This window comes from Protopterus annectens, chromosome 2.part0, assembly GCF_019279795.1.
Source record: "Protopterus annectens isolate FY-2018-M chromosome 2.part0, PAN1.0, whole genome shotgun sequence".
In the NCBI taxonomy this organism is placed as follows: domain Eukaryota; kingdom Metazoa; phylum Chordata; order Ceratodontiformes; family Protopteridae; genus Protopterus; species Protopterus annectens.
The window spans coordinates 1,838,585,532-1,838,612,098 of NC_056728.1; the positions used below are offsets into that span (position 1 = coordinate 1,838,585,532).

The 26,567-nt window shown below is 41.9% G+C and overlaps 1 protein-coding gene across 2 annotated transcripts in view; it reads right to left on the reverse strand.

Moving 5' to 3' along the window:
- Window positions 1–26,567, reverse strand: part of PLEKHM2 (pleckstrin homology and RUN domain containing M2) — a 1,089,177-nt gene that overhangs the window by 796,534 nt on the left and 266,076 nt on the right. For both annotated transcript variants that reach the window (XM_044061870.1, XM_044061869.1), the window contains exon 4: window positions 3,283–3,382. In XM_044061870.1, coding sequence (XP_043917805.1) covers window positions 3,283–3,382 — 100 coding nt within the window. The remainder of the gene's footprint in view (window positions 1–3,282; window positions 3,383–26,567) is intronic.

The window sequence follows — 26,567 nt, forward strand, 5'->3', positions numbered from 1 at the left end:
CAGCATGGGCAGAAGCTGCTGCAGAGTTAACATTTTAAATTTTGGAATATCCAGGAATGTGTTCAGGATAGACAGGTCCAGTATTGGTCTCCAGGTTTTGTCCTTTCTGGGCACCAAGAATAACCTTGAGTAAAATCCTAGTCCCTGCTCTTGCTGTGGTATTTGCTGAATGGCTCATGTCCATGAGGGATGAAACTTGTTTTTGTGCCTCTGCCCATTGACTGCGTGTCAGGTTTGGCATACCGTTTGACCTAGGCAGGGTGTGAAAATGGAACCTGTAGCCCTGGGATATGATATTTAAGACCCATTTGTTCTGGGTGATCATGTGCCAATTTTGTGCAAAAAGTGCTAGTTTTTCCCCAAAGGAGCTGCCAGAAGATAAGTGCTTGGTGCTGGCAGGGGAAGTCATTGAGACGGTTTCCTGTATGGCTGTGATTTTTCTTCTCCGCTTTTGGAGGTAGAAGCACCCCATTGTTTAGGCCTGTATGAGCCTTGGGGCTGTGATCTGCCTCTGGGATGTCTGTATCTGCCTCTTTGTGGCCTGACACTGGAAAGGACCAATTCTTTGCAGGCCAGTTCCTGCTAAATCCGGGAGGCTGTACCTGTAAGAAATCCTTGACTGTTTGCATAGATTTAGCTTTGTCCTCCATTTTCTTCAACACCTCTTCTGCTTTAACACCAAACAAGGTATCATGTTGTAATGGAGCATCTAATAATTTTCCTTTAACATGATCGGGCAGATTCTGTTCTTTTAATCAAGCATGTCTCCTAATGACAGAACCTGTAACAGCGGCCCTGCAGGAGGCCTCTAGAGAATCAAAACCACATTGCAGAGTATGCTTTCCTACTTGTTCAGCTGCATGCAATAAATCCTGCATTTCTTTGTTTTCTGCACATTCTGAATTTGTCAACATTTTCTGTTTAAGCAGTGACATTAGATATTGCTGATATGTAAACATATGAAACTGACAATTTAAAGCTCTTACAGCCAAGGTAGCAGAAGTATAAATCTTTTTCCCCCATCTGTCCAGGGCCCTTGAATCCCTATCAGAGGGTATAGGGTTTTTTGCAGTGGAAGCCTTGACCCCTTTGGGACCTTGAGAGAGAGTTTCTGGGTCTACAGCAGGGTTTTTATAAAGAAATTTATGTGAATCAGGAACCCTGTAGTATCTGTCTGGTTTAACAGGAGCTGGTGGCAAAGAGTCAGGAGACTTTCCGGACTCTGAAAATACATAATCTACAATGTCCAAAACAGGAGGAATAGCAAGGGGCCTGTGCCGAGGTAATAAAAGGAAGTCTCAGAGCCTTTTCTTGGATTCTGAGTAATCTTGGCTCTCCCAGCGGAAATGCTCCCTCATAGTATGCAGGGTTTCTCCAAAAGAATAATCCTCAGGAGGAGAGGCTGAAGGAATAGATTCTTCAGCATCAGAATCTTCATAGAGAGGAAGAGAATATTCCTGTTCAGAAGAGGAATCAGAGGAAATGGAAACCTGATCTGAAGATGCATATTCTATCTCTTGCCAAGGCCTCTTATCAGGAGGGGGATGGGAACCCCTGATCAAAGTAATCAGGTCTTCGGCCATTTTAAGCATCTGTTTTTTAGGCATAGAGGCCTGCCCAGGAGAATGCTGTACTTGTTTCTTTGTCTTTAGAGCTGCTTTAGTCTTTGCCTTTGAAGCTGAAGTTGGTTTTACATATAACTGTGTAGGCCTGAAAACACACTCAGAAGCAGATGCCTGCTCAGCGGCTCCGGACCCATCTGAGGAAATAGTTTCTGAGTGTCCAGTACCTTGAGTTTCCAGTGGCCTAGTCGGCTCCACGTGGGAGTTGGAAGCGGCCTGTGGCTCTGAGGTAGCGGGCGTCAGGGGCTGCAAAAGCACCTCACTGAGAACCGGCGACAGGCCTAGCGGAAGCCAAGTCTGTTTTGGACCTCGGGTGCCTGTCCTTTTCTTTGCGCTTTTTATAAACTCCGGTAGTCGGTTGCTCCGACTGCATTATATAGTTAAATCTTCTGCCAAAATAATGAAATGCAAAATCGTTCCGAAGCTTAATAATGCATTGGTTAAATCTAGCACAAAACCGACAACTAGCAGCATCATGGTCAGGGCCTACGCAAGGAATACAGTAAGAATGAAAATCCTTATGAGGTATTTGCTTCCCACAAGAAATACAATTATTAACTTTTTCTGACATCGGTCTGGAGCAAGAAAAATGTTTCCCCAATGGGGTACTTAGCTTTAATGAAGACTTCGGATCTGAAATTCGAATCTGAAAATCTCAGGAGTCGGCCGACCGGCACTTGCGAACTGCTTTTGCTTTGGGCACCGTGGGGCAAGAAAGACTGAAGAAAATGGCGTCGACTGCAACTTTTATACCCCTGGCGCACTGACTTCAGGGAGGAGGCGACAGCAACCGACGCCGGACCTAGACTTTGGAACTCAGGCCGACTGCGGATAGCCTGCCAGCAGGATAACCCAATTGTAATGACTGCAACAGTGAAACACGATGAACATCTTGCTATTGTGGGGGGCTGCGCCCCCACACTCCCCGCTAACTATATATTCTAACTCCGAGGTCACACTACAGTGAGGAAAGGGCTCACAGTTTCGATTCCCAGCATTTTTGCTCATGTGAGCATTTGCGCAAAAGTCTTTTCATGCATCTAATTTAGACCCAAGTATATGTATACATATTTATGTGCACATATGAGATGCACACAAATGTACATATGTATGCATGCACACACTTCTATTCTCTCTTCTGTTCTTGTTACATCTTCACCTTCCACTTGCCCTCTTCTTATAAAGGTCTCTGTACCACCTCCCTTTAGACCCATACCAGCCATCCCTGTCGTTAGCGGTATTTTAATCCACAGCAATAAGACAATAAAAGTGAGCCGGCTCGGATACGAAAGGCACCAGGCTTGGTTACCTTGTATCATCTTTCACCAAATTCACATAGTCTGATGAAAAACATGTTCACTGACACAAGTTCACAAAGAAAGACATCTACATAAAACGAGTGAGGTAAACTATCATAGCTTTTTATTTACTCATTTAAAATTGAGACAGATTAACAGATCAGGTCAGTGATGCATACGTATATGGGCTGCTTCAATAAAATGTAGACTGGGGTGAGAAATTCAATGTAAAACATAGAAAAGAAGCGAAAATCAGGAGTACTTCAGCACAGAGAAAGAGAGAGACAGACATATACATAATTAATTACTGGTGTGCATGGTTTCCACAAGCAGTGCCTAGGGAAAAAAAACAACACACTCACCTGTAGTAGTACTTGTGTAGAAGAGTCTGATTCTCCTGAAATAGTCTCAGGTAACTTTCCAAAGAATTCTCATTAAGGGCAAGGTACAACCAAGCTCGACCTAAACAAATACAAGCAACGTCATAAAAGCTACATTTCCTTTTTTAAACCAAAGATAAAAAAAACCCTTAACTACAAACATCTGAGTCATCAAGTTTAATTCTGCTTGAAAGCATTACTCTTTCTCTACAGCAAAACGTGAACTAGTACAGTTGTGCAAGTAAACTTATGATGACAGTAGATGTTCAAATAAGCACTTTTACAGTAGTCTTGGCAATATGGTTTCTATCCCACACAGGATACAACGGCCAATCACCTTTTGGAGCTTAAGGGCACCTTCCACACACCCAAACTGCTGGCAGCATCAGCTGAGCTGAAGAAAATTAATGGTCTGGGTGGCAAGCCTTTCAGAACTTCCATGCCATCTGAGAAAGGGAGGTTAAAGCTCTGAAAGAAGTCCATGTTCGGTAAACAAAGATCAAAGTCCTCACCCTGGAAACAAAAAAAATATATACAAAAACAATGGGGATGGAAGCAGGGAGAAGCTACTGCAAACAGTGGTCATTTGAACATCTACTGTTACAGTAAGTTTACTTGTAGAACTGTATCATGTTTATCATTTGATTACTGCTGCAGTAGCCTTTGCTTTATGGGTCAACTACAACAGCTTAAACTAACTAGCAGGATAAGGATAAAGGCCCAGCAGTCCCTGAAGAATGGATCTAGAAAAGGAAACATCTGTAGTACCTTGTAAAGGTATGTACATAGGACCAAGCAGCTGCATCAAAAATACCTTCAGAATCCATCCCTTTCCAAAAAGCCACTAATGTAGCCAAGGACCTGGTAGAATGAGTCTTCAAGAGTAAAACTGCAACAACTATTTGGAGATGGGTCAGCATTGATGCAAAGTTGTTCTTTTTTTTACCTACTTAAGAAATGAATAAATAACCAGAGTTCCCTGAAGGTTTTAGTTCTGTCAAAATATCAGCGTGGTCTGTGGACATCCAAAGTATGAAGGAATCCTTTCTCCCTCATTTTTAGATTCTGGAAAGACGGAGATGGACAGCTTAATTCAAAGTAAACTCAGATACTACTATATGTATAAAACAGGGATTAGTTTTCAATGAAACCTTATCTTTGTGAAAAATGAGAGAACATTGACCCACCTAAGAGTTTGTACCTCAAGACAGCAATAAACAAAGCTGCCTTCCATGTTGTGAACCTCAAAATCAGCCTGATGAGCCGTTTCAAATGGAGCAAGAATTAAGTTTTCAAAAATAAGGCTGGGATCTCCAGAAGAGCAACATGCTTTCTAGGTGGAAAGGCATGCAACACCCCCTTCAAAAGCATTTTAACACGGGGATGCATTGAAAGGGGAGGATCCAAGGGCAGAAATGCTGAAATAGCAGACAAGCCATGACAGAGGCACAAGAAAAGCCACTGGATAACTCACGGAAATTTTGTAGATCCAGAGAAATACTATCAAAAGTCTCCTGGTTTTGTCTTGGCACCAACTAGAAACCTTTTTTCCCATTTAAGTAACATATGATTTCCTAGTAGCAGGCTTCTTTGCTACCATTAATACCTGATGCATGCCCTCAACAACAGGTGTCTATATGGTATTAAACCATCTATAGGCAGCTGAAGTTATTTCAGGCTGGGGTGCATCAACAAACTCCTGTCATGTGTGATCAAGTCCAGCCAATAAGGAAGTTTGTGGTAATTGTTCTTGGCCATTTCCAGCATGAGATTGAGAGAGAACCACTGTTGCTTGGGTCAAAAGGGAGTCACCACTGTGACCTTTGGAGTCTCCTTCTGAATCTTCAGAATGCCCATTTTTATCAGTGGAAAAGCATACAAGAACATTCCTGTTCAAAGAAACAAAACTGTATCTGCTTTCGAGACTTGCATGCAGAAGTCAGAGCAGAATTTTGCCAGTTGTTGGTTGTGAATGAAGGCCAATAGATCTATCCGAGACGTTCTTCATAGATGGATCATTTCCTGTAAAACCACCCGATTTAATTTCACTTCCTGAGTAACTGTCCTGGTACTGCTCAACATGTCTACCACAAAATTTTGCTCTGAGATGCAAGATCCCTGTGGAGTGAGAGTGCACTAAAAAAGCTACATAATCAGTCTACCATGGCTAGTCTACACAGAGTAAAATCTGGTTCTCCACTGTTTATCTACCACATCACTGCGGTGTTGTATGTGATCACTTGTAACAATCTGGAGGACCAAAGATGACTGATTGACTTGACAGCATTTGTTACAACCATCGCTTTTACGTGTGTGTGTTTTGGTTTGCTGTTTTATTCCAAAGACACTGCACTTTTAGCCCCATAGATACCTCTCCTCTAGCAAAGTCAGGGGCATCTGTTGTGGCCACCTGTGCTGGAGCTGGAAGGGAAAATGGCAAACCTGAATTTATATGTAACCAAAAAAGTACAGTTGTGCAAGTTGAAAGTACAGTTGTGTAAAATGACATCTGTCCAGTGTACCAAAGCCTTAGTATTACTAGTACATCGTACTTCACACGTATACTCCCCACTCATGGATTAGGGCATAAAGTTGACTTACGGATATACCTGCCTCAGAAGTGAAAGGCCCCAGAAGGAACAACAGTCCAAGGAGTAAAGCAGGAACATGTGCATCCAGATAGAAAGAAAAAAGGGGAGGACGGAGGGACCAAATACTGCAACAGTGCAGGGAAGGGCAACTACTATTATGGTAACATTGTACACAACTGTACTATACCCTTCCAAATCACTGTTGCAGTATTCCTTACTCTAGGGAGAGTACAAAAGCTCAACAAGAAAAGTCTGAGGAGGAAAATCGAGCACAGCCCTCAAAGCCATGCAAGATAGCCCTGGCAAATCAGTCTCTATCTCTGGAAACCACATCCAGCTTGTAATGATTAATACAAAAGTCCAAACAGCTGCCTCAAGGATGGAACTGGGATCCAATCCCGTGGGAAAAAAAGGCACCAGAGGAAGCCATAGCCTTGGCAGAATGAGTCTTACAAGAAGTAGAAAGGCCTTTCTCAGGAAAAGACTAACAAAAAGAAATTGTTTACTTAGAAACAGCCAAACCTAGAGACCTAGGATGAAAGGAAGCAAAGTTGTTCAAATTTGCAAATGGCTTTAGTTTTGCAGAAATAATATCTGAGCTGTCTATGCAAATCCAAGGTATGAAGAACCCTCTCACTACTGTAGACTGTGGATAAGGGGAAAAAAAGTGGGCAAATGAATAGACTGATTAAGAGACAACTCATTAGCCACCTTCAGCATAAAAGAAGGTTTAGTACGAAGAATCACCCTGTCTCTATAAAAAAAAAAAAAAAACTAAAAAAAGAGGGACAGCCATAAAGGCCTGAAGCTCAGACACCATTCTAATTGAATTAAGGGCCAAAAAGAACAGTCCTCTATGTACACTACTATAAGGGAGCTTGAAGCTGCAGGCTCAAAAAGAACCCCCCCAGTCAATTTTTCAAGAACAAATTTAAGGTCCCAGGAAGAATAGGCTTCCGGGGAGACCTAATATGAATGATGCCTTTAACAAATAGTTTGAGCTCAAATCTAGAAGCCAAAGGAGGAGTCGAAGGTAGACAAGTAGAAACAGCTGAAAAGTGGTCTTTAAAGAGTATGCCAACCCAGCATGGAGCAATTCACACAAATGACCGAATCAAAGGAACTTGCACAGAAAGTGGATCCAGGTTGCAAGCAAGACACCAAACAGAAAAGGTCTTCCATTTGGAAGATTTCCTGGTAGTGGGTTTCCTGGCCTCCTGCTGAACCAGAAGTACGTCCTCAGAAAAAAGGTGCCTAAAAGGGATCACAACCCTGTCGCTCACAGTGTCAGTTGAAGGGTGGACAAGTGAGGATGGATGGGAGAACCCCTTGTCATGTGCGAGTTGGTCCACCCTGTGAGGTAACTTGTGGTTCGCTAGATGCAGAAGAGGAGGGAACCAATGCTGTCTGGGCCAAAAGTGAGTCACCAAAAAGATTTTTGGGAAGTCGTGTTCTATCTTAAACAAGACCCTCAATATGAGAGATAGTGGAGGGAAGGTATAAAGAAACATCTCCTTCCAAGCCAGAGGACATGGGACTCTAGTGCAAAAGAGAGGAAACTGTGTGTTCAGAGTGGAGGCAAAAACATCTACCAGAGGAGTACCTCAGTAGTGGACAATGTCCCAAAACAAATCTCTATGAAGAACCCATTTCTGAATCTGTGCTATGGACCTGTTCACAGCCTGACACAATGTTCTTTCCTGAAGAAATAAACAGCCTCAAGAGTCACCCCCACCCCACCCCCATTTGTTGATCTACCCCATCACTGTGGTATCGTCTATAAAGATTTTGAAAGGCCCAAACAGCCAGGAGGAGAGCTCTCATCTCTGACGTTGACAAAAGAACCAAAGGCCCTGAACCTTTAGAGGGCAAAAAGAAGCTCCCCACCCCACGTCTGAAGCATCCAAAAGAGAATTCCTCAGAGGGGACGGAGGACTGAAAAGAAATTCCTAGGTTGAAAGACAGCTCCCTGGCTGTGGCTGTAAATCAAATAGCGAAGGAAGGTCTCTGGGAAAAGGAAGGAGTCCTGAATGAGCAGGTCATGCCAGTAAGGAAAAGGAAAGATTCCCCTTCATCCCAAAAAACTGCAAAAATAAAGGCATTTGGCTTGGAAGCTTGGAAAAGAGCAGAGGTCAGCAGGAGGGCCAGCAGAGCAAGGAAGAAGGAAGGAAAGGAAACAAAAAACTTTTTTCTGAATTTTCTGAAATGGACGGTTATATATGGAGATAGGCATCCCTAAGATCCAGACAGACTAGGAAAGCTTGACGTAGAATGAGGGAACAGGGTTTGAAGGAACAGCATTAGAAATGAAGGAAGCTTTAAAAAAGGTGTTGAGCTGAAAAAGATCTAGAATGGGTCTCCAGGTGTTTTTTTTTTCTGGGAATCAGAAACATTCTGGAATAAAACACCTTTCCCCCTTTGAGTATCAGAAACTGCTTGGATGGTGCCTTGAGACAAAAGGCTTTGAAGTGCATCCAGAAAAAAAGAACAGCTGTCCCTGAAGATGTTGAGGAATGCCCAAAAAAAAAGGAAATTTTGATTACATGTAATACTAATAAAAAATGATGATGGACAGAAAAAAAAAATCCTGGAATCCTTAACCAATTCTGAAGAGACAGGGAAAGATGAAGACATAAAAGAACCTGACTTGGGGGGCAGGTAGACAGAACCTGGCTTGTCTTGAAAAGGGAAGATTTTGAGTAGACTTAGCAGGAGGAGCCCTTCTAGAACCCTTTTTACATTTGGGAGGAGGGTGTGACTGTATGCAAAGGCAGGCCTGGAAGAATAATCCCTCTGAAATTTCGGAACAAGGGAAACAAAAATGCTTAAACTCCTGCAAGGCCTTACTTTTCTCTTGCAGGGACTTAAAAAGCTCAGCAGCAGCAGAACCAAATATATTTTTATTGCCAAGAGGAACATCCGGCAATTTAGCCTTAATATCATCAGATAAAGGCTGGAGGCAAAGCCAAGAACAACATCTTGCCACAAAACCACAGGGAGTAGCAGTTCTACAAGAAGCATCAGCTGCACGATGACTACATTTATAGAATGATGGGCCACTTGAGAAGAGGATCCCAACAAAGAGAGACAAAGCCTTCTCCTCACAGTCAGGAAGGTCAGAAACAACCTGAAAAGCCTGAGAGGGGAGCTAAAACATACCTGGTCATATGGGACTAGTAGTCAATAGCCCAAAAGGCCAAGGTAGCTGCAGTGTACACCTTTTTGCCCAGCCTTTCCATGGCCCTACTGTCCTTGTCAGAAAAAATAATTTAGTGGAAGGCAACAGTTTGTAAGGTTTATCTGAAGAAACAGAAACAGCAGAGGGGTCAGCAGAAGGACGCTTGTAAAGAAACTTACAATCATAAGGCACCTTATAAAAACCTACAAGTTTTTTTAGGAGCTGGGAACTGGGAACCAGGAGCCTGAGAAAATGATGAAAGTGTCCAACAGAGCAGCAAGGAAAGGAAGCACAGCAGAAAGCTTAGTAGACTCCATCTCCATCTCGAGTAGTTCATAATGCGTCTTCTTGAGATCAGAAACCTGGGTATGGTCCCATTTAAAAAATTCCATCATCCGAGATGTAGCATCTCCAAACGAAAGTTCTTCAAAGAGAGAGTCTGGACTAATTGAGTCCAAGTCCTCAGAACCATATTCTAATGGAGAAGGAATCTGGGAAGAATAGGCTTAAGACTCTTCTTCAGAGTCCAATTTCTCATCAGAAGAGTCCTGCTCCCTAGGGCTCTTAAGAGGAGTGGAAGATCAAGGGGGAAAGGCTGGAACAGAAACTCCCCGGGAGGCTACAAGGCCATGAGTGCATTAAACAACTCCTGTGTGAAACCCTGTCACTCATGTTGGGAATCCTTACAAGCAGAGTAAATATGCGTTGTTTTCTGATTCTTTTTCAAAGGGATGTCAGCCCTAAAAATCTTAGAAGGTTCGGATCCTTGCCGACACTCAATTAATGTAGTAGGAATCTCCTCCCTAACAAGAATCTGCAGAACTCTCCTTGGTCCCTCAGATACAATGAGCCATAGTTCCCCCTCAACATCCATAATGAACATCTGCAGAGTCTCCAAGGAAGGGCAAGAAACCAGATCCATGCTAGACCCCAAAATGGTCGCAGCAGAGGAATTAGGATGACCAGATGATCCTTTGGGCCTTCACCAGTCTTGAAAAGAGAAGTCCAAGGGAGGCAGTACCGCAGCCAAATCCGATCAAACCTTTTCAGTCTTCTTATTCTTGGCAGAAAGCTGACCCACGGTCCGGCACGATTCCGCCACTTCACCTTGCACCAACACTAAGACATTGGTTCTCAAGGTAAATAAGTAAAGAGGAGAGACTACTACTGAGGGAAAAATGCATAAATTGGGCATGATGAATGATCTTGAGAAGCACCAAAGCAAAACTAACACTGCTTGTGATGGTGCTTATGGGGAATCTGTCTCCCACACTAACATCTTCCCTTTGTGGGTGACATGTAACCTCACAAACCCTCAAAGTACAGAAATCAAAGATGAGAAGAAAACTCCCAGGAAGGCACTCATCTAAAATGGCTTAGTAACCAGTAGACAAAGGAGCGCTCAGACAGATGATCAAAGATGGCATTCAGACTGGCAGCAAAGTAGTTCTGAGGTAGGTACGTCCATACATCATGAGTGGGGAGCATAAGTGTGATGCACAATGTACTAGTTAAAGGTACTGACAAACTCCTTCTATAAACATACAAACCCAACATAACTATTGGCAAACTTTTATATACATCACCTCTCTCTCTCTTTTGGAACACGCTCCTTTTCACCCTACATAGCTTCCCAAACGCAAACAGCTTTAAACATGAATTAAGAAGCACAATCTGTAAGCCATGGATATGCCCTTGTCAGGATCCCACTTAATTGTACCTACCACTCTTTACATTTAATCTGTCAGTCATATTAGTTACTACAAAGCAGCTATGTACATACCGTAAACAGTGTCTCCACTCTACTACAAGTCTTAATGTACATGTTACTTTTCTCTGTTTATCTATTCCTCAACTTTGTGTGTATAGAAACATTAGTATTATTACTCAATCTTGTGAAAATTGTACCTATTTTTATTTTTACTCAACTGTGTGACAATTATAAAACTGAATAATTTTTGTACATTTTGTCTGGAGCTTTTCTCCTCTGTCTCCACTGAAAATGGGCCTGTGCTCAGCTGGACCAGCCCGGTTAACAAATGTGAAATAAATAAATATAAACTAATAATCCTAAGGCTTTGGTATATTGGCCAGATATTGGGCTTCCCTTGGCAGGGGATTCTCTAGAAGAAGAAATAATGCAACAGTGATATGGAAGGATATCTTACTATAAGAGTAGATATTCAAATGATCACTAATGCAGTAGCCTTACCTATACAAGTTATATTCTATATAGTTATATGTAACTAAATCTTTCAGATCATCAGACATATCTATTTCAGGAAGAGTCAAGGCCCACTGTACAAGGACCTTGGCATCTTCTATGGCTTTTTGGAAAGGGTTGGATTCTAAAAGTATTTTAGAAGCTGCTACTTGGTCCGCTGTATATACTTTTACAAAGCAGTATAAGCTGGATTCTTTCTTTAGGTCTAGTTCATGCTTTGCTAGGACCATTCTCTAGGGACTCTTCGACCCTTCTTTTTCCACCTCCCAAATACAATTAGCTATGGCAATCTACCCAGATAGCCAATGCTACAGAAGAGTGATCAATACGAGGAACATAGTACAGTTGTGGAAGTTAAACGTACCATAAATTATAATAGAGTAAAATCTAACCATAACAATAGATGTCCTTCTCTTCACTGTTGCAATATTCCTAACATGGGGGATTCCCTGTCAAGGGAGGCCTGATGTTTGGCCAGTATACCAAAGCCTTTTACTACCCAAGGTGCACCATACATTGCATGTATACTCCTTGCGTACATAGGGCATAAACGTGACGCCCAGACATACCATCCTCAGAACTGAGTTGGAACGCCAGAGGTAAACAGTACATGCAGAAAACAAAAAAGTACCAGGGGGTAGGAGGGAGGCAGTGAATACTGCAACAGTGAAGATAAGGACATCTATTGTTATGGTAAGATTTGACACAACCATACTATGTCCTTCTATTCTACTATTGCAGTTTTCCTAACATGAGAGAGGAGGAAGGGTCATTACAGCTCTCTAGAAAGCCACGAAGGATAGCCCTAGCAAAATCAGCTCTAGCTCTGGAAATTCCATCCAACTTGTAGTGTTTGATGAAAGTATGCAAAGAAGTCTACTTAGCTGCCTTAAGAATGGAATTAGTGTCCAAACCCTTGAAAAAAGCACCAGAAGAAGTCACAGCCCTAGTGGAATGAGCCTTAAGAGAAGGAAGAGCCTTTCCATGAGAAACATAAAACAAAAAAGCTTTAGAAATCCAAGAAAAAACTGTCTGTTTGGAAACAGCCAAACTCAAAGACCTGGCATGAAAAGAAACAAAAAACTCATCAGATTTCCTGATAACCTTAGTCTTATCCAAATAAGATTGGATTAGTTTATACACATCCATAGTGTGTAGTACCTTCTCGCTAGCAGACTGTGGAGAAGGGGAAAAAAGTAGGAAAATTAACAGATTAGGTGACAACTCATTCACTACCTTTGGCATAAAACAAGGATTAGTATGCAAGGACAGTTAATTGGACCCAAGACTCTCTACACTTACCTGTCAATCTGTAAATCTGTTTTGAAAAACCAAAAAAGGAGGACAAGTCATAAGGGCTTGAAGATCAGGCACATATATGGCTGGAGTAAGGGCCAACAACAAAACAGGCTTCCAAGGACAGTTGCAAGGAAGCTGAAGCTGCAGGCTCAAAAGGAGCCACAGTCAACTTTTCCAAAACAATATTATGATACCAGGGAGGAGGAACAGGCTTCCTGGGAGGTCTGATGTGAAAGACGCGTTTTAGAAATTATTTTGCCTCAAACCTGGAAGCCAAAGAAGATAAAAGTGGACAAGCAGAGACAGCCGATAGGTGGGACTTGACAGAGGAATAAGCCAACCCAGCACTGAGCAATTCACACAAGAAAGAAACATGTGGATCCAGGTTATGTGAAAGATGCCAGACAAAAAGTCTCTTTCATTTGGATATGTAGGATTTCCTAGTATGGGTTTTCTGGCCTGCTGTAGAACTCTAAATATGTCCTCAGAGAAAAGGTGTCTGAAAGGAATCAAAATCCTTTCACCCATAGAGTCAGTTGAAGAATGAACAGGTGTGGATGGATTAAGGATCTTTTGTCTTGTGCGAGTGGGTCCACCCTTTGAGGTAACTTGTGATGATTGCCCTTGGGTAAATGCAGAAAAGGGGACCAACGCCGTCTTGGTCAAAAGGGAGTCACCAGCAAGATTTTGGGTTTGTCCTGTTGAATCTTGAACAGAACTTTCAGAATGGGGGGGGGGGGTGGATACATAAAGAAACTTCCCTTTCCAAAAAAAAAAGAGAGGGCGTCTATCTTCTAAACCAGAGGACCTAGGACTCTGGCACACAATTGAGGAAGTTGTCTGTTCAGATGGGAAGCAAAACAGATCTATTTGAGGAGTACTCTACTTGTGGACAATGTTCAGAAACACATCCCTGTGAAACATCCATTCATGGGATTGAGTCAATGACCTGCTCAGTGTGTCTGCCACAAAGTTTTGACCAGAGGGAATATAAACCACCTGAAGAGTCCCATGATACTGAACCGCAAACTCCCATACCATGAGTGCAAGCATACAAAGAAGGTAAGGTGTTGTCCCTCCCCAATTTGCTTACATACCACAGGACTGTGGTGTTGTCTGTAAACACTTTGAGAGGCCTTGGGGAGAAGAGAGGAAAGGCCTAAAGTGTCAGCAGACACTCATCTCTTTGATGTTGATGTGCTCCTTCTGCTGAACAGGAGGCCAGACCCCCTGCACTTTTCATTGTCCCAAAGGCTGCTCCCCAAACAACCTCTGAAGCGTCTGAACAGTTCTTGAGATGGAAGAAGTGGATTGAAGATAATGCCTGGGTTCAGAGACAACTGCTGAATCCACCAATGAAGTTCCCTCTTTAGACAGGGAAGAGGCAGTGCTGTAAGTTCTAGTCTAGGAGATGCACATGTTGTTGCCAAACTAATTTCAGGAACCACTGAAATTTTTTCACGTGGAGTTTGGTTAGAGGTAACACAAGGATGGTGGAAGCCATAAATCCCAGAAGTCTCAGACTCTCTGATTGTGACAGAGGTCAGAGGAAGAAGAGTTTGAAAGAAGGAAACAGCCAAGGCCTTTGGCTGAGGTAGGGATGCCAGCAAAGGCACGGTCTGAATCCTGCATCCTAGGAAAATGTGATATTAAGAAGGGGTTAGAGATTACTTTTTGAAGTTTATTGTGAACATCAGACTTTTCAAAAAAAAAAGTAATGACAAAGTGAAGCTTTTCCATAAAGTCTCTGGTGAGAATGCTTGAAAGTGGAGATCATCCAGGTAAGGAAACACTTGGATACCTTGAAGCCTGCAGAAAGCAATCACAGGAGCTAGGCATTTGGTGAAGACCCCTGGGGCAGTAGATGCCAATGGGCAAAGCAGAGCACTGAAAATGCCAGGAAGCAACAGAGAAAAGTAAAAATTTCCTGAAAAGGGGATGAGTAGGAATGTGAAGGTAGGCATCCTTGACATCCAGGGAAGCCGTGAAAGCCTGAGAAAGAAGTTAAGGAAAGAAGGTCTGAAGAGAGAACATGCGAAAGGAGGGAATTTTCAGAAAGGTATTTAGGAGTGAAAGATACAGAATGGGTCTCCATGGACCCTCCTTTCTGGGCACCAGAAACATTCTTGAATAAAACCATTTTTCCTTTTGCTCCTGTGGAACCTCTTGAACAGTTCCCTGATTTAACAGCTCTTGATGTACCTCTCAGAACAGATGCAACTGTTTTCCAAGATGGCTGAGGAATGCCCATAAAGGGAGAAAGGAATTTCTAAACTATGAAATACCCTTGCTGAATTATGGAAAGTACCCATGAGTCTTGTGTTATGTTTGTCCAAAGTGGAAGAGACACAAAGACAAATGGAAAGAGAAATGAGGCTGTGAGAAATGTGACAGTCCGATACTACCTGGCTTGTCAGGAAAGGACCGTTTCTGACCAGGAGAAGCTTGAGTAGTGTTAGGCGGAATATCCCTCCTACCTGTTTTCGTACTATTAGGAGGAGGATGGGCATGTCTTCAAACAAAAGGTGATTTGGAAGGATAATTCCTTTGTAATTTAGGCACTGGTGAAACCGAACGATGTTTCAAGTCCTGTAACTCCTTGCAAGGACAAACAAATCATCAGCAGTACCAAATAAAACATGATTATCCAGGGGAACATCCAATAACCTAGCTTTTACGTAATCTGACCGGGATTGAAGCCCTTGGACAGGAATACCTTCTCGATACAGATCCTGAAGCAGCAGCCCCAGATGAAGTTTCTGCTTCATCACAGCTGCTATTAACAGAATGATGGGTTACCCGAGAGGAAGCCGCTAGCAAAGACAAAGCTGAAGTTTTTCCCTAAGAATCTGGAAGGTCAGAGATAACTTGAGTAGCCAGGGAAAAGAGCCAAAACAGATCTATGTCATACGAGTTTGGTAATTAATAGCATGGCCACAGAGACCAATGAAGGGTCGGCAGATGGACACTTGTGAAGAAATCTGCATTCTTCGGGCAGCTTGTAAAAACCTCTTAGGAGCAAGAGGCTGGGAATCCAGAACCAGAGATGCTGAAGAAAGCATCCAATAACGCAAGCAAAACTGAAGGAACAGCACATGGTGAAGGAGACTCTACTTGTAGGAGCTTATATCATATCTCTTTTGTACCTCAGAAACATGGGAGCAATCCCACTTGAACAGGAGATTCCAAACTAGTAGATTCCACTTCAGGAGATGCATACTCTAGAGGGGAAGGAAGCTGGGTGGAATAGGCTAAGGATTCCGCATCCGAAGAAACAGCATCAGAAGAATCCTGATCCCTAGCTCTCTTTTTAGGGTAAGATGTCCAAGGAGTAATGGATAGAGGCGCCCAAAAGGAGGCTTCAAATCCATAAGGGTATTAAATAACCCCTGGGTATAGTTCTGCTACTCACTTTGAGGGTCCCTGGGTGAAGAAACATGCTTTGCTTTTTGCATCTTTTTTAGATGGACGTCTGCCTTATGAAATGTGAAAGGACCCAATGTCGGCCTACACTTTATAATAGTTGTCACAGTCTCCTCCCTCACCAGAATTTGCGGAACCTTGTAGGTGCTTCTGTCATAACAAGTCTCAGTTCCCCTGACCATCCAAAATGGGCATCTGCAATGCCTTTGAGGATGTGCCTGTTATCTGATCCATGGCGGCCTCTGAAACGGCTCCAGCCAAGGAATCCGACCAGACCTTGGTGTTCTGGCCATTCTCCTGAATGAGGACATCAGGCCTAAAAGTTCCCTTCATAGTGTCTTTTGCTAAAGTTTGAGGTGCTGATTTTCCAAGGAAATAGCAAGACAGGAAAGATGACTTCATAAAGTCTAAGGCACAAAAGCCTGACAAATATTGCAAGTTTTGTGATTGTGAGTAGGCTCTAAGCAAAACAAGCACACTGCTAGTGAATATTTTTACATGGAATTTGCCTTCCACACTGACATTTGCCTTTTCTGGATGACATGTAAAATCCCCACAGCAAAAAGCAGCTGTAAAGAAAAGAAAAACCCAACAGGGCACTTATTTGAAACCGCAAACAACTCGGATGAACAGACCAACAACTGAAGATGGCGTTCAGACTGGAAGCATGAAGTTCTGGAGATGGTATGTCCAGGCGTCGCTTTTATGCCCTATGTATGTGAGCAGCATGTACGAGATGTATGGCATACCTTAGGTAGTAAAAGGATTTGGTATACTGGCTGGACGTAGGGCTGCCCTTGGCAGGGAATCCCCATGTTAGGGAATACTGAACCAGTAGAATAGAAGGACATCAGTAGATGTTTGAATGATCACTGCTGCAATAGCAGCTCCCTCCCTCCACCACCCTTGTTTTTTGGTTTTATACCAAGATATGAACGTTTATTTTTTTTGTTAGTCCTAGCATTGTCCTTTCAGGAGTCAGCCTCCTTCTCTCTGCTGGCAGGAAAGCTCTGAAGGGTTTGCACCCAAACTTATCTTTTAGTCAGCTCAGCTTGAGCTGCTTGACAATTTAGGCAGGTGAAAGGTGCCCTGAAGCTTTGGAAGCTGGCTGGGTATTACATACCTGGCAGGATATAATCCATATAGCTAATACTACTGCAGCAGTGATCAATATGAAGAACATTACACAGTGACTAAGAGAGGTTGGTTAAAGCACAAACTACAAACCAAAACACCAACCAAAGGAGTCCTCACTGAAAACTTGAAAGAAACTACCAGATAACAACCAAAATATTTTACTTGGCCCTTTCATCCCACACTTGGACTTCTTCAGACTAAACTATACACAAGTCGCACAAAATTTGACTTCTGAAACCAGTCACATAAAGAAGGAAATCTAATGATGTACAACTTCATGTGAATCAAAGTCATAAAAGTCTTTGTAAAGCATTCAGAATTACTTTTCAGTATGTCTTCATGTACATTTTTTTAAAAGTCAAACTTCAACTTAATGTACATCTCAAACTGAATAGGCAAATTACATATAAAAATTTTATAAAATTAATAACTTTTGAAATTTCTTTACACAGACCAACATATTATAAATAAATTGCCAAAATCCCAAGTAAAAAAAAATACTCAAGAAATCTTTGCAGCCTTCCTATTCAAATGCTTTTAAAAGACACTATCACAGAGGCCTGTGGATACTGGAGTGTTTAATTTTATCTGCAAGTGACATTAACAAGAAGTGTTGCATCATCTAATTTCCTAATCATGTGACTGATCTCAGAAGTTATTTACACTTTGTGAGATTATATAATGTTTTATTCTGAAGTCGTCCAAGTGCAGCACGGAAGAGCTAAACAAAACGTTTGGATGATCATCATCTGGTGGTTTCCTTGATCTTTCAGTAAGAACATGTTTGGTTGGTGTTTTGGTTCATGGACCTAGATTCATATAAAACTGTTCTCTCTACCAAAGCAATTCCCTTTTTAAAAATTTAGGAATCTGAAATGCCAGGGAATGTTGATGTTAGGACCATACAGATAGTAGCTACCACTGAATCTTTTCCATGTGGAGTCTGGCTAGAGGAATCGTGGATGCCGTGAATCTTAGTATTCCGAGAAATTCCCTTGCTGAAGCTTTGGACTGAGAGAAAAATACTCAGGGAAAATCTAAATATAGATCTACTTTTTCTGTGGCTCAAAAGCTCTTTGAGCTGTGACATCTAGGAAATGCACCATGAAAACAATTCTCTGAAAAGTCAAACAACTTTTGGATGTTCTCTTGAAACTCCAGTCTGTGAAGGAGAGCTCTCACTCAACTAAGAGATTCCAGACACTTGGACAAAAAAGACTGCAAAGATAAGCAAGTTGTCTAAATAAGTAAATATGTGAACATCTTGCAGCCTGCAACACGCTATGATTGGGGTTACACACTTTGTGAATACCTTTTGAGCTGAGATCACAAAGGGTAGTGCAGACGAATGAAAGACTAAATCACACACAGAAAACCTTAAGAAACATTTGAAATCTGAGACTATAGGAATGTGAGAAGTGTAATTTATATCTAGTTACTAAGAAACTCAGAGAGGGAATCAAAAGTAACAGGTTGTGAAGAGATAGCATTTTGAACTTTGGGACTTTCGCAAACTGGTTTAGAAAAGATAGATCACAGAATGTCTCAGACACAATTGTTTCTTTGGTATCAGACCTTCTTGAATAAAAGCCTATGTTAGAGAAGAACAGATTCTACCATACTCTAAATCAATAGATGCTGAATGTTGTTTGTCTTTTCGGCTTTTCCTGGTAAGGGGTCGCCACAGCGGAACTCCGGTCCGCTAATGATTGGGAGTAGATTTTTATGGTGCCAAGTTGCCAGCCCGACGCCCAACCTTCAGCAAAGGCACGCCCATTTACGCACGTCTTTTGGAGGCCACTTGACCGCAGGGAGGACATGTAGACTCCACACAGAAGGCACTCCCCGCACACTAGCTGAGAATCGAATGGGAGAACCTCTTGCTGTGAGGCAACAACGCATCCGCTGTACCACCGTGGCAGTCAATAGATACTGAATGACAGGTGGAAAAAGGAAGTCTGATCTGCAGGGATTAGGAGGAATCCCTTAAATGGATTCTCACTGCCATCTGTACATCCCTGCTGCAAAACTCTCAGAATCCATTTGTCTGTGATTATCTGTTGCCAAAAACAGAAATGTAGAGACACACATCGGGAGAAAATTTAAAGGCTTGCCAGGGTGGGAAGGGGGAGCACTCTGCAGACAGTCATTCAGACTTGTTGGACTATTCCTGGGGGCCCCTCCTTTCTTTTCAGAGCCTCTTTGCCATTGTTTTATGTCAGCTTGCTAGAAACTTGCTGTGTCTGCTTATGTTGCTTTTTATAAATGGGTACAGAGATAGGTGCAAAACTTAAATTTGAAATGCTAAACAATCTAAGTAACTCCCTAAATCAGTTACTCTCTCTCATCACACTTTTTAGGACCTCTGCAGCAGATGGTCCAACCACTGCCTCTGTCTAAAGAATTCAACATATCAGCTTTAATATCCTCAAATAGATTTTGCATAAATAACCAAGCAAACTTTCTCAAAGCAGTTCTACTAGCAGCAGCAGCTCTAAAAGAGTCATCAGTAGAACCATAAGCACACTTCAAACAGCAGTCAGTCACATGAGACACAAGTAATAAGACTATTAATTTCACCTCTGTTTACCAGGACAGTCCTGCTTTAATAATATCCCTTTTTCAGTAGCAACCTGGAGAGAAAAGTTCTACATTGACATAATATGGTTACAGTTAAAAAACAAAACAAAAAAAAACAACAAAAAAAAAAAAAGTCATTACAAAACAGCATATTAACCAACTAAAAAAGTTCACAATTTTAGTTCACACAGTGCTAACATAAACAAAGTACAAATGTTTGGACAAAGATGAGATGAAAAAAAAGAACATTATAAACAGTTAATGAACTCAATTTCAGTCACATTTTATGAAGATGACATACACAGAGTACACACTTTAGAACAGGATGACCAAATAACATAGCCTAGCGAAAATGAACTTTCCTTTATCAAAGGATTAGCTTGACTATGCTCAGAGATAACAAATTAGTAAGTATACAGGGGAAGGGGGAGAGACATAGATCTAATTTGCAGGGGACAGCATTTGGCTTTATAGTGAGTATGAGTAGAGACTTTGGCTCGAGTATTTGTGAGATTTATATACGCTGTGATGTTCATTACACTGAAGTGGTCTATTAGCACTGTAGGAATGGAGAACAGGACTAAAAGCAAGGCAGTCACTGGCTTAGTGTATGACATTGTAAATGGAGATAATTTGTAAGTAATTTAATAGATGAAGCAGTTCACACTAGTTCGATGCTTTAAGGGCAGTACATTGGTGGCTGCGGCATTGTCTGCTGTGTCTTTTGGCTTTTCCCGGTTAGGGGTCGCCACAGCGGAACTCCGGTCCGCTAATGATTGGCAGTAGATTTTTATGTGCCGAGTTACCAGCCCCGACGCACAAACCTTCAACGAAGGTATGCCCATTCACGCACGTCTCCACACAGAAGACGCTCTAGCTGAGAACTGAACAGGACAACGTCTTACTGTGAGGCGACAACGCTACCGCACCACCACCACCGCAGTCTCAGCTGCGGTATTGTCTGGATGCGGTATTGTCTGATGGTGACAAAGGTTGTAACCTTATTATAGCATACCTCCAGCTTATTTTTAACTGAAGCTTGAAGGATGTGTGCACCATAAGAGAGAGGTGGGAGAAGGTAGGTAGTGGCAAGAGTGATTTTGGTGATATTGCAAAGTTGTTTTTATTCCTACAGAGCATTCTTATTTTTTTGGCGAGTCTGTTATTTTGAACTTGCAGACAAATCTAAAATTATCCTCTATAACCACTCAAGTTTTTCTATGACAGACTACTTCAATTTCAGGTTTTGCCTGGTGAAAATATTTCAAAATGTGCTTTGTCAGGCAGATGTGATTTGGGGAAATATAGCAGTAAATTTAGGTCTTTTAGGGTTGAGTAGTAGTTGGCCATTATGGAGACTTTTCTCAACTGACAGAAAAGCTTCTTGTGTAACATGGAAGAGCTGAGGCAGGTTATTAGATGCACACAGAAGAATGGAATTATCAGCATATGATATAAAAAAGGCTGGACCTGCAAGAGGTCATTGATAAAATATTAGAGAAGGGTAAGCAAGAATACAGCTTTGGGACATACCAGTGGAGACATGCAGGTAAGTAGAAAGTATACTCGCAAAATTAATGCCACTTGTTTAGACTACACACCTAGACATTACAGATACTGGGCAGATTTTCCTGTTGGCTCAGCTGAAAGAATGGTCCGTTTCACACACAAACATGGCTCCAGTAAGGCATTTTGGTACACGCTTACAATCCTACTGAAGGGTGCTACAGTTGATCAACCTGCCTGTATTGTTCTCTAGTGTGAGACTACCCTGTCGCTGTTGACCAACGTCCTTCACCCACCTACTACTGTCTACTCCTAAACTGAGGAGCTGAACCTTACAAACCTCCCTGTTTGAAGAAAAGTATAAACACAAGAAAGTATGTCCTCCTAATACAACAGACTGTTCTAAAGCTAGCTCTGTTTTGAAAACTCTGGTTATCTAATGCTAGTTCTGTTATGATTCTCCAGGGTTTGCTATTATATACTCCCTAGCAGCCAAGGCCCTTCAAGTACTTCTTGCTTGCCCTCTCCTCTTGTGTCCACTTTAAACATACCTCCTTCCCCCCTGTACTTGAGATACTTGCTATAAATCTTTTGTCCACTAGGTGGCACCCTTCTCCTGGTCTCTCCCCTCTGATTAAAGCCTCTTCCCTTAGACTCACAGGTTTTATATATTTGTAAGACACTACTGCCTCCAGAAAATTTTCTCTCCTTCCTACTGTACTCCTCTTCACCTACATTTCACTGTCTATCACAACCTCCAAGTGCAACAGTCCCTCCTTGAAGATAAGTATAACATAAGTTTCTCTGTCCACTAACACTACTGATTAGGCCCTTACCTTCTACCCATCCCCACACTTTCCTTAACATTTCAGCTCTCCACTGATAGTTTTTCCCTTGGCCTCTCTCCTTCAGGCTCACTCCGCTCCCCTACCCTACCCCCAAATTCCACCCACCCCCACTGCATCTACATTTATAGTCTCCTCCTGTCTCCTCCCCTGTTGCCCTCAACCTATCCCATCTCTTTACTCCTCCCCCTCCTAGATAAATCTCTTTAAACTACCCCTCCCCTCTCTATTCCCTTACCTGACTGCTCTCTCACATACTTCTCCTTATATCTCCAAACTCCCCACACAGTCTCTACCCCCTCTTCTAATATCTATCCTACCCTACTCATCCATGTCTCTTCCACACTATCTCACCTCATATACATGTCTATTCTTTCTAACTGCTCTCTATAATGTAACTTCCTATTCCTCTACCACACTACCCTCCTCTTTCCCACTCCCATCACCCTCCACTATCTCCTTTCCCCACCCTTCAACACTCCACTTTTATTTAATATCCCCCTCCCCAATTCAACCAAATCCAATTCATTATTTCAAACTAAAACTCCATACAGTCCATTTAAAATCTCCTGCTATCAAAATTAAATTGCATCTCCCTCTTACATTATATGCCTCAATTCAAAGTTTCACCTCCTCTCTCCTTTCTCTTGGCTTGCTCTTGCAGGAGATATCCACCCCAACCCTGGGCCAACATCTACTAACAATCTCTCTCCCACTACCTCCTCTAATAGATACAGCCATAAATACCTTAAATTCATTACCATTAATACCCAGAGTATTAATAACAAAATAACACATTTCCATGCTTGGCTACATCTCACTTCACCTGACATAGTAGCAGTAACCGAAACCTGGCTAAAACCACAAACTACTAACTCAGAGATTTTACCACCTGGCTTCCAAGCACTTAGGTCCGATCAAAAACAAAAGGAGGTGGTGTAGCCTTAGTCTACAACTGCCTGCTAAATCTCAGCCCATACCAAAATCCCATTCCTAAATTTAATAATGCAGAACTAGTCATAGGAATCCTCAAAATAAACAACTTCAAAAGTATCTGTATCATAACCATCTATATACCCCCTGGAGACAACTCCTCCACCCTTGAGAATATTCTCTGTTGGGCTACAAACAATATCAAGCATGAGACTTACATTCTAGGTGATGTCAATATTGATTGGAATGCAATTAATAATAATACTCCCTCTCTGTCTATCAATCTTTATAATTTTACCCAACTAATAAACAACATTACCAGACCGAACAAAAATAACCCTCCAGGCTCCATCCTGGACTGGATTCTAGTCAGCCACCCTAACAATATCTCCAACTCTGGTATCTTACCAGACTCAATAAGTGATCATCTCCCAGCCTTTATTAACTGAACTACGCAACAGCTCCCACACCAACATCAATATGCCCACTCTCGTAACCTAACTAATTTTAACCCTTCTGTATTTTCTGAAACCCTTAAACTTACAAACTAGGATTCACTAAAAACTCTTCCCCTAGATGAAGCCCTAGAAGTCTTCAATACTACCTTCCTTAAAATCCTAAACTCCCAAGCCCCACCTCGAACAAAATGAATAAAACACAACTCTGCTCCTTGGCTAACTAAGGACACAAACTCTAATGCTACAAAGAGACAAAACTTGGAAACTATACAATAAAAATAAAAACCCAGCTTCATTCCTTCAATTTAAGCAACTACGCTATCTTACTAAAAAACTTATCATAAAAGATAAAAAATCATACTACAACAAACTACAGTCTACCCTCGCAAACAATCCCAAAAAATTCTGGAATTCCATCAATTCCCTCTTACACCCAGGTACTAAATCCAATCCCTGTCCAGACAACAATAAGACTGACACAGACATTGCAACCCTCTTCAACTCCTTTACCAGCTCCATAGCTGATCTGACTAAATCCTTCTCCTCTTCCACCCCCAGCCCAAACCCAAAGCCTTCTTCACCATCCTCCCCTCACTCCTGCTCCCATAAACCCCCTCCCACTTTTATTCTAAAACCCGTGTCTACCACCAGTATCAAAAAACTTCTTTCCAAACTCAAACCATGCTCCAATGCCCCCGACAATATCCCATCACTTTTCTCAAGCTCAGCAGATGGCATCGCCATACCTATCAGCATTCTCATCAATAGATCCATCCAAGAATCCTATATTCCCAAACTTTGGCGAGCTGCCCACATTCTGCCCCTTCATAAAGGAGGCAAAAATAATAGCATTTCTAACTTCCGCCCAATAGCCATTCTTTCCCCAATTTCAAAGTCCTTAAAAATGTATCCACCGCAACTCATGCCTCACCTCCTCAATAACCAACTCCTCACTCCTACTCAACATGGGTTTCGCCTGGCCACAGTACCATAACTGCTCTCCTTTCTTTCCTAGACATTGTCAACCATGCCCGTGACTCTGGAGATATTGTCTCCACTGTTCTTCTTGACCTTTCCAAGGCATTCGACACAATATCCCACACACTCCTTCTCAACCACCTTTCTAACCTTAATCTCTCCCACAATTCCCTTTCTTGGTTCAAAAGTTATCTCTCAGATAGATCCCAAGCTGTGAAATGGAATACAGGTACCTCGAACTTCTTACCTACCCCTACCGGAGTACCTCAGGGTTCTATACTCGGACCTCTGCTCTTTAATGTCTTTATCAATGATCTCCACTCTGCAATTCCTCATTCTCAAATTGTACAATATGCAGACGACTCCACTGTTATCTGCTCAGCCCCTAGCCTTCCCGAGCTCCAAGCCAAAACCCAATTGGCCTTTTCAACCACAGAAAATTGGATGCTTCAAAACCATCTTTCCCTTAATGCTAATAAATCCCATATCATTCTCTTCTCCCCCTCAAAAGCTCTGCCTCTTGATAAGCCATCCTTCAAAATCTCCAGCCTCTCCCAGTCCCCAATAGAAGTTGTTAGTAGTGCAAAATTACTCTGAGTTACCATTGATGAACACCTGAAATTTAATACTCATATTCAACTAAACATAAAAAAACCCATCAGAAGCTCGGTATGCTTTACAGAAATGCTAACTTTCTTTCTTTAGCTACAAAACAAACACTCGCCACTACCTACCTTCTCCCTTCTCTATTGTATGGTGCTCCTCTTCTAACCAATCTCACCGCTTCTATCTCCTCAAAACTTGAAAGTTGCTACTACAAAATCGCCAAATTCGCTACTAACTCCACTCATTCTACACACCATTGCATCTGCCTCCGTAGTCTCCAATGGCTAGAACTCCCTAATCACCTGGATTACCTCCAACTTACTACTGCACACAAACTAATTTTCAAACCCACTGCTTGCCCTGCATTATCTAACATCTTGCCCTTCTACACTCCTCTCAGGCCCCTAAGATCTAGTCACCAAAATCTTATTTCAGTATACAAACCCAAACGACCTCCTGGCCACCTCCTACTTTCTTATACTACAGCAAAAAAATGGAACTTGCTTCCTTCCATTCTAAGAGTCACTACAAGCTATGAACAATTCAAATCTCTTCTCCATTCTCACCTCTTCCAAAACTGGAAATGTAATTGTATACTTCCTACCTAGATCTTAATATATCTCAGTTCCAATTTCCCCCCTCTGGTCCCTCTTCTTCAAACTCTCTCCTCAGCTCCCCTCCCTCTACTTCTTTATCTCCTCTCTCTCCCCTGCTTAAACTCTTATTTATTCCTTTTATATCTTCTCCTCCCCACTGCCTACATGCATGTCTAGTCTCACAAATGTATCTTTTGCCTTTTTCATAAGATGTACTTTTAGACTCTAACCTAAAATGTACCTTAGTCTAACTGTTCTTTTTTTTATCTTCCTCCTGGCATCTCTTCTCCTTTAAATTCTTTGCATCTCCTTCACTTCTCCTCTGTTTTACTTCTCTTGCATTCAAGATCTATGTATAATTTTTTTTATCTCTCTCTTCTATGCTAACAATACAGTCACATAAAAAATATTAATTTCTTATGTATACTGCCAAATGTACTATGTTTTTGAAATTGTTAAAGGTGTTATCCTGCTATAACACAGAGTGTTATGTGTATAATGTATTATTATTATGGAGCTTTTCTCCCCGGGCCTCCACTGAAACCCAGTGGACTTCCCCGGTTATCAAACTGGAAATAAATAAATAAATAATACTGTTACTTTACAGATTAGGGCCCATTGATTAAAAAGCCACTGAACCATTCTAATGAAGAAGGGGATATACCAAGTTGAGAAGTTTTGTCCAAGAGTTTAGTGTGAAAAAAGTATAGTTGTGTACCTACCATAAATGTAGATGTTCGAGTGTATTCACTGTTGCAGTCATTACACTTGGGTTATGCAGTCATTACACTTGGGTTATTCTGCTGGCAGGCTACCCGCAGTCGGCCTGAATTCCAAAGTCCTGGTCCGGCATCGGTTGCTGTTGCCTCCTCCCTGACGTCAGTGCGCTAGGGGTATACAAGATGCAGCAGAC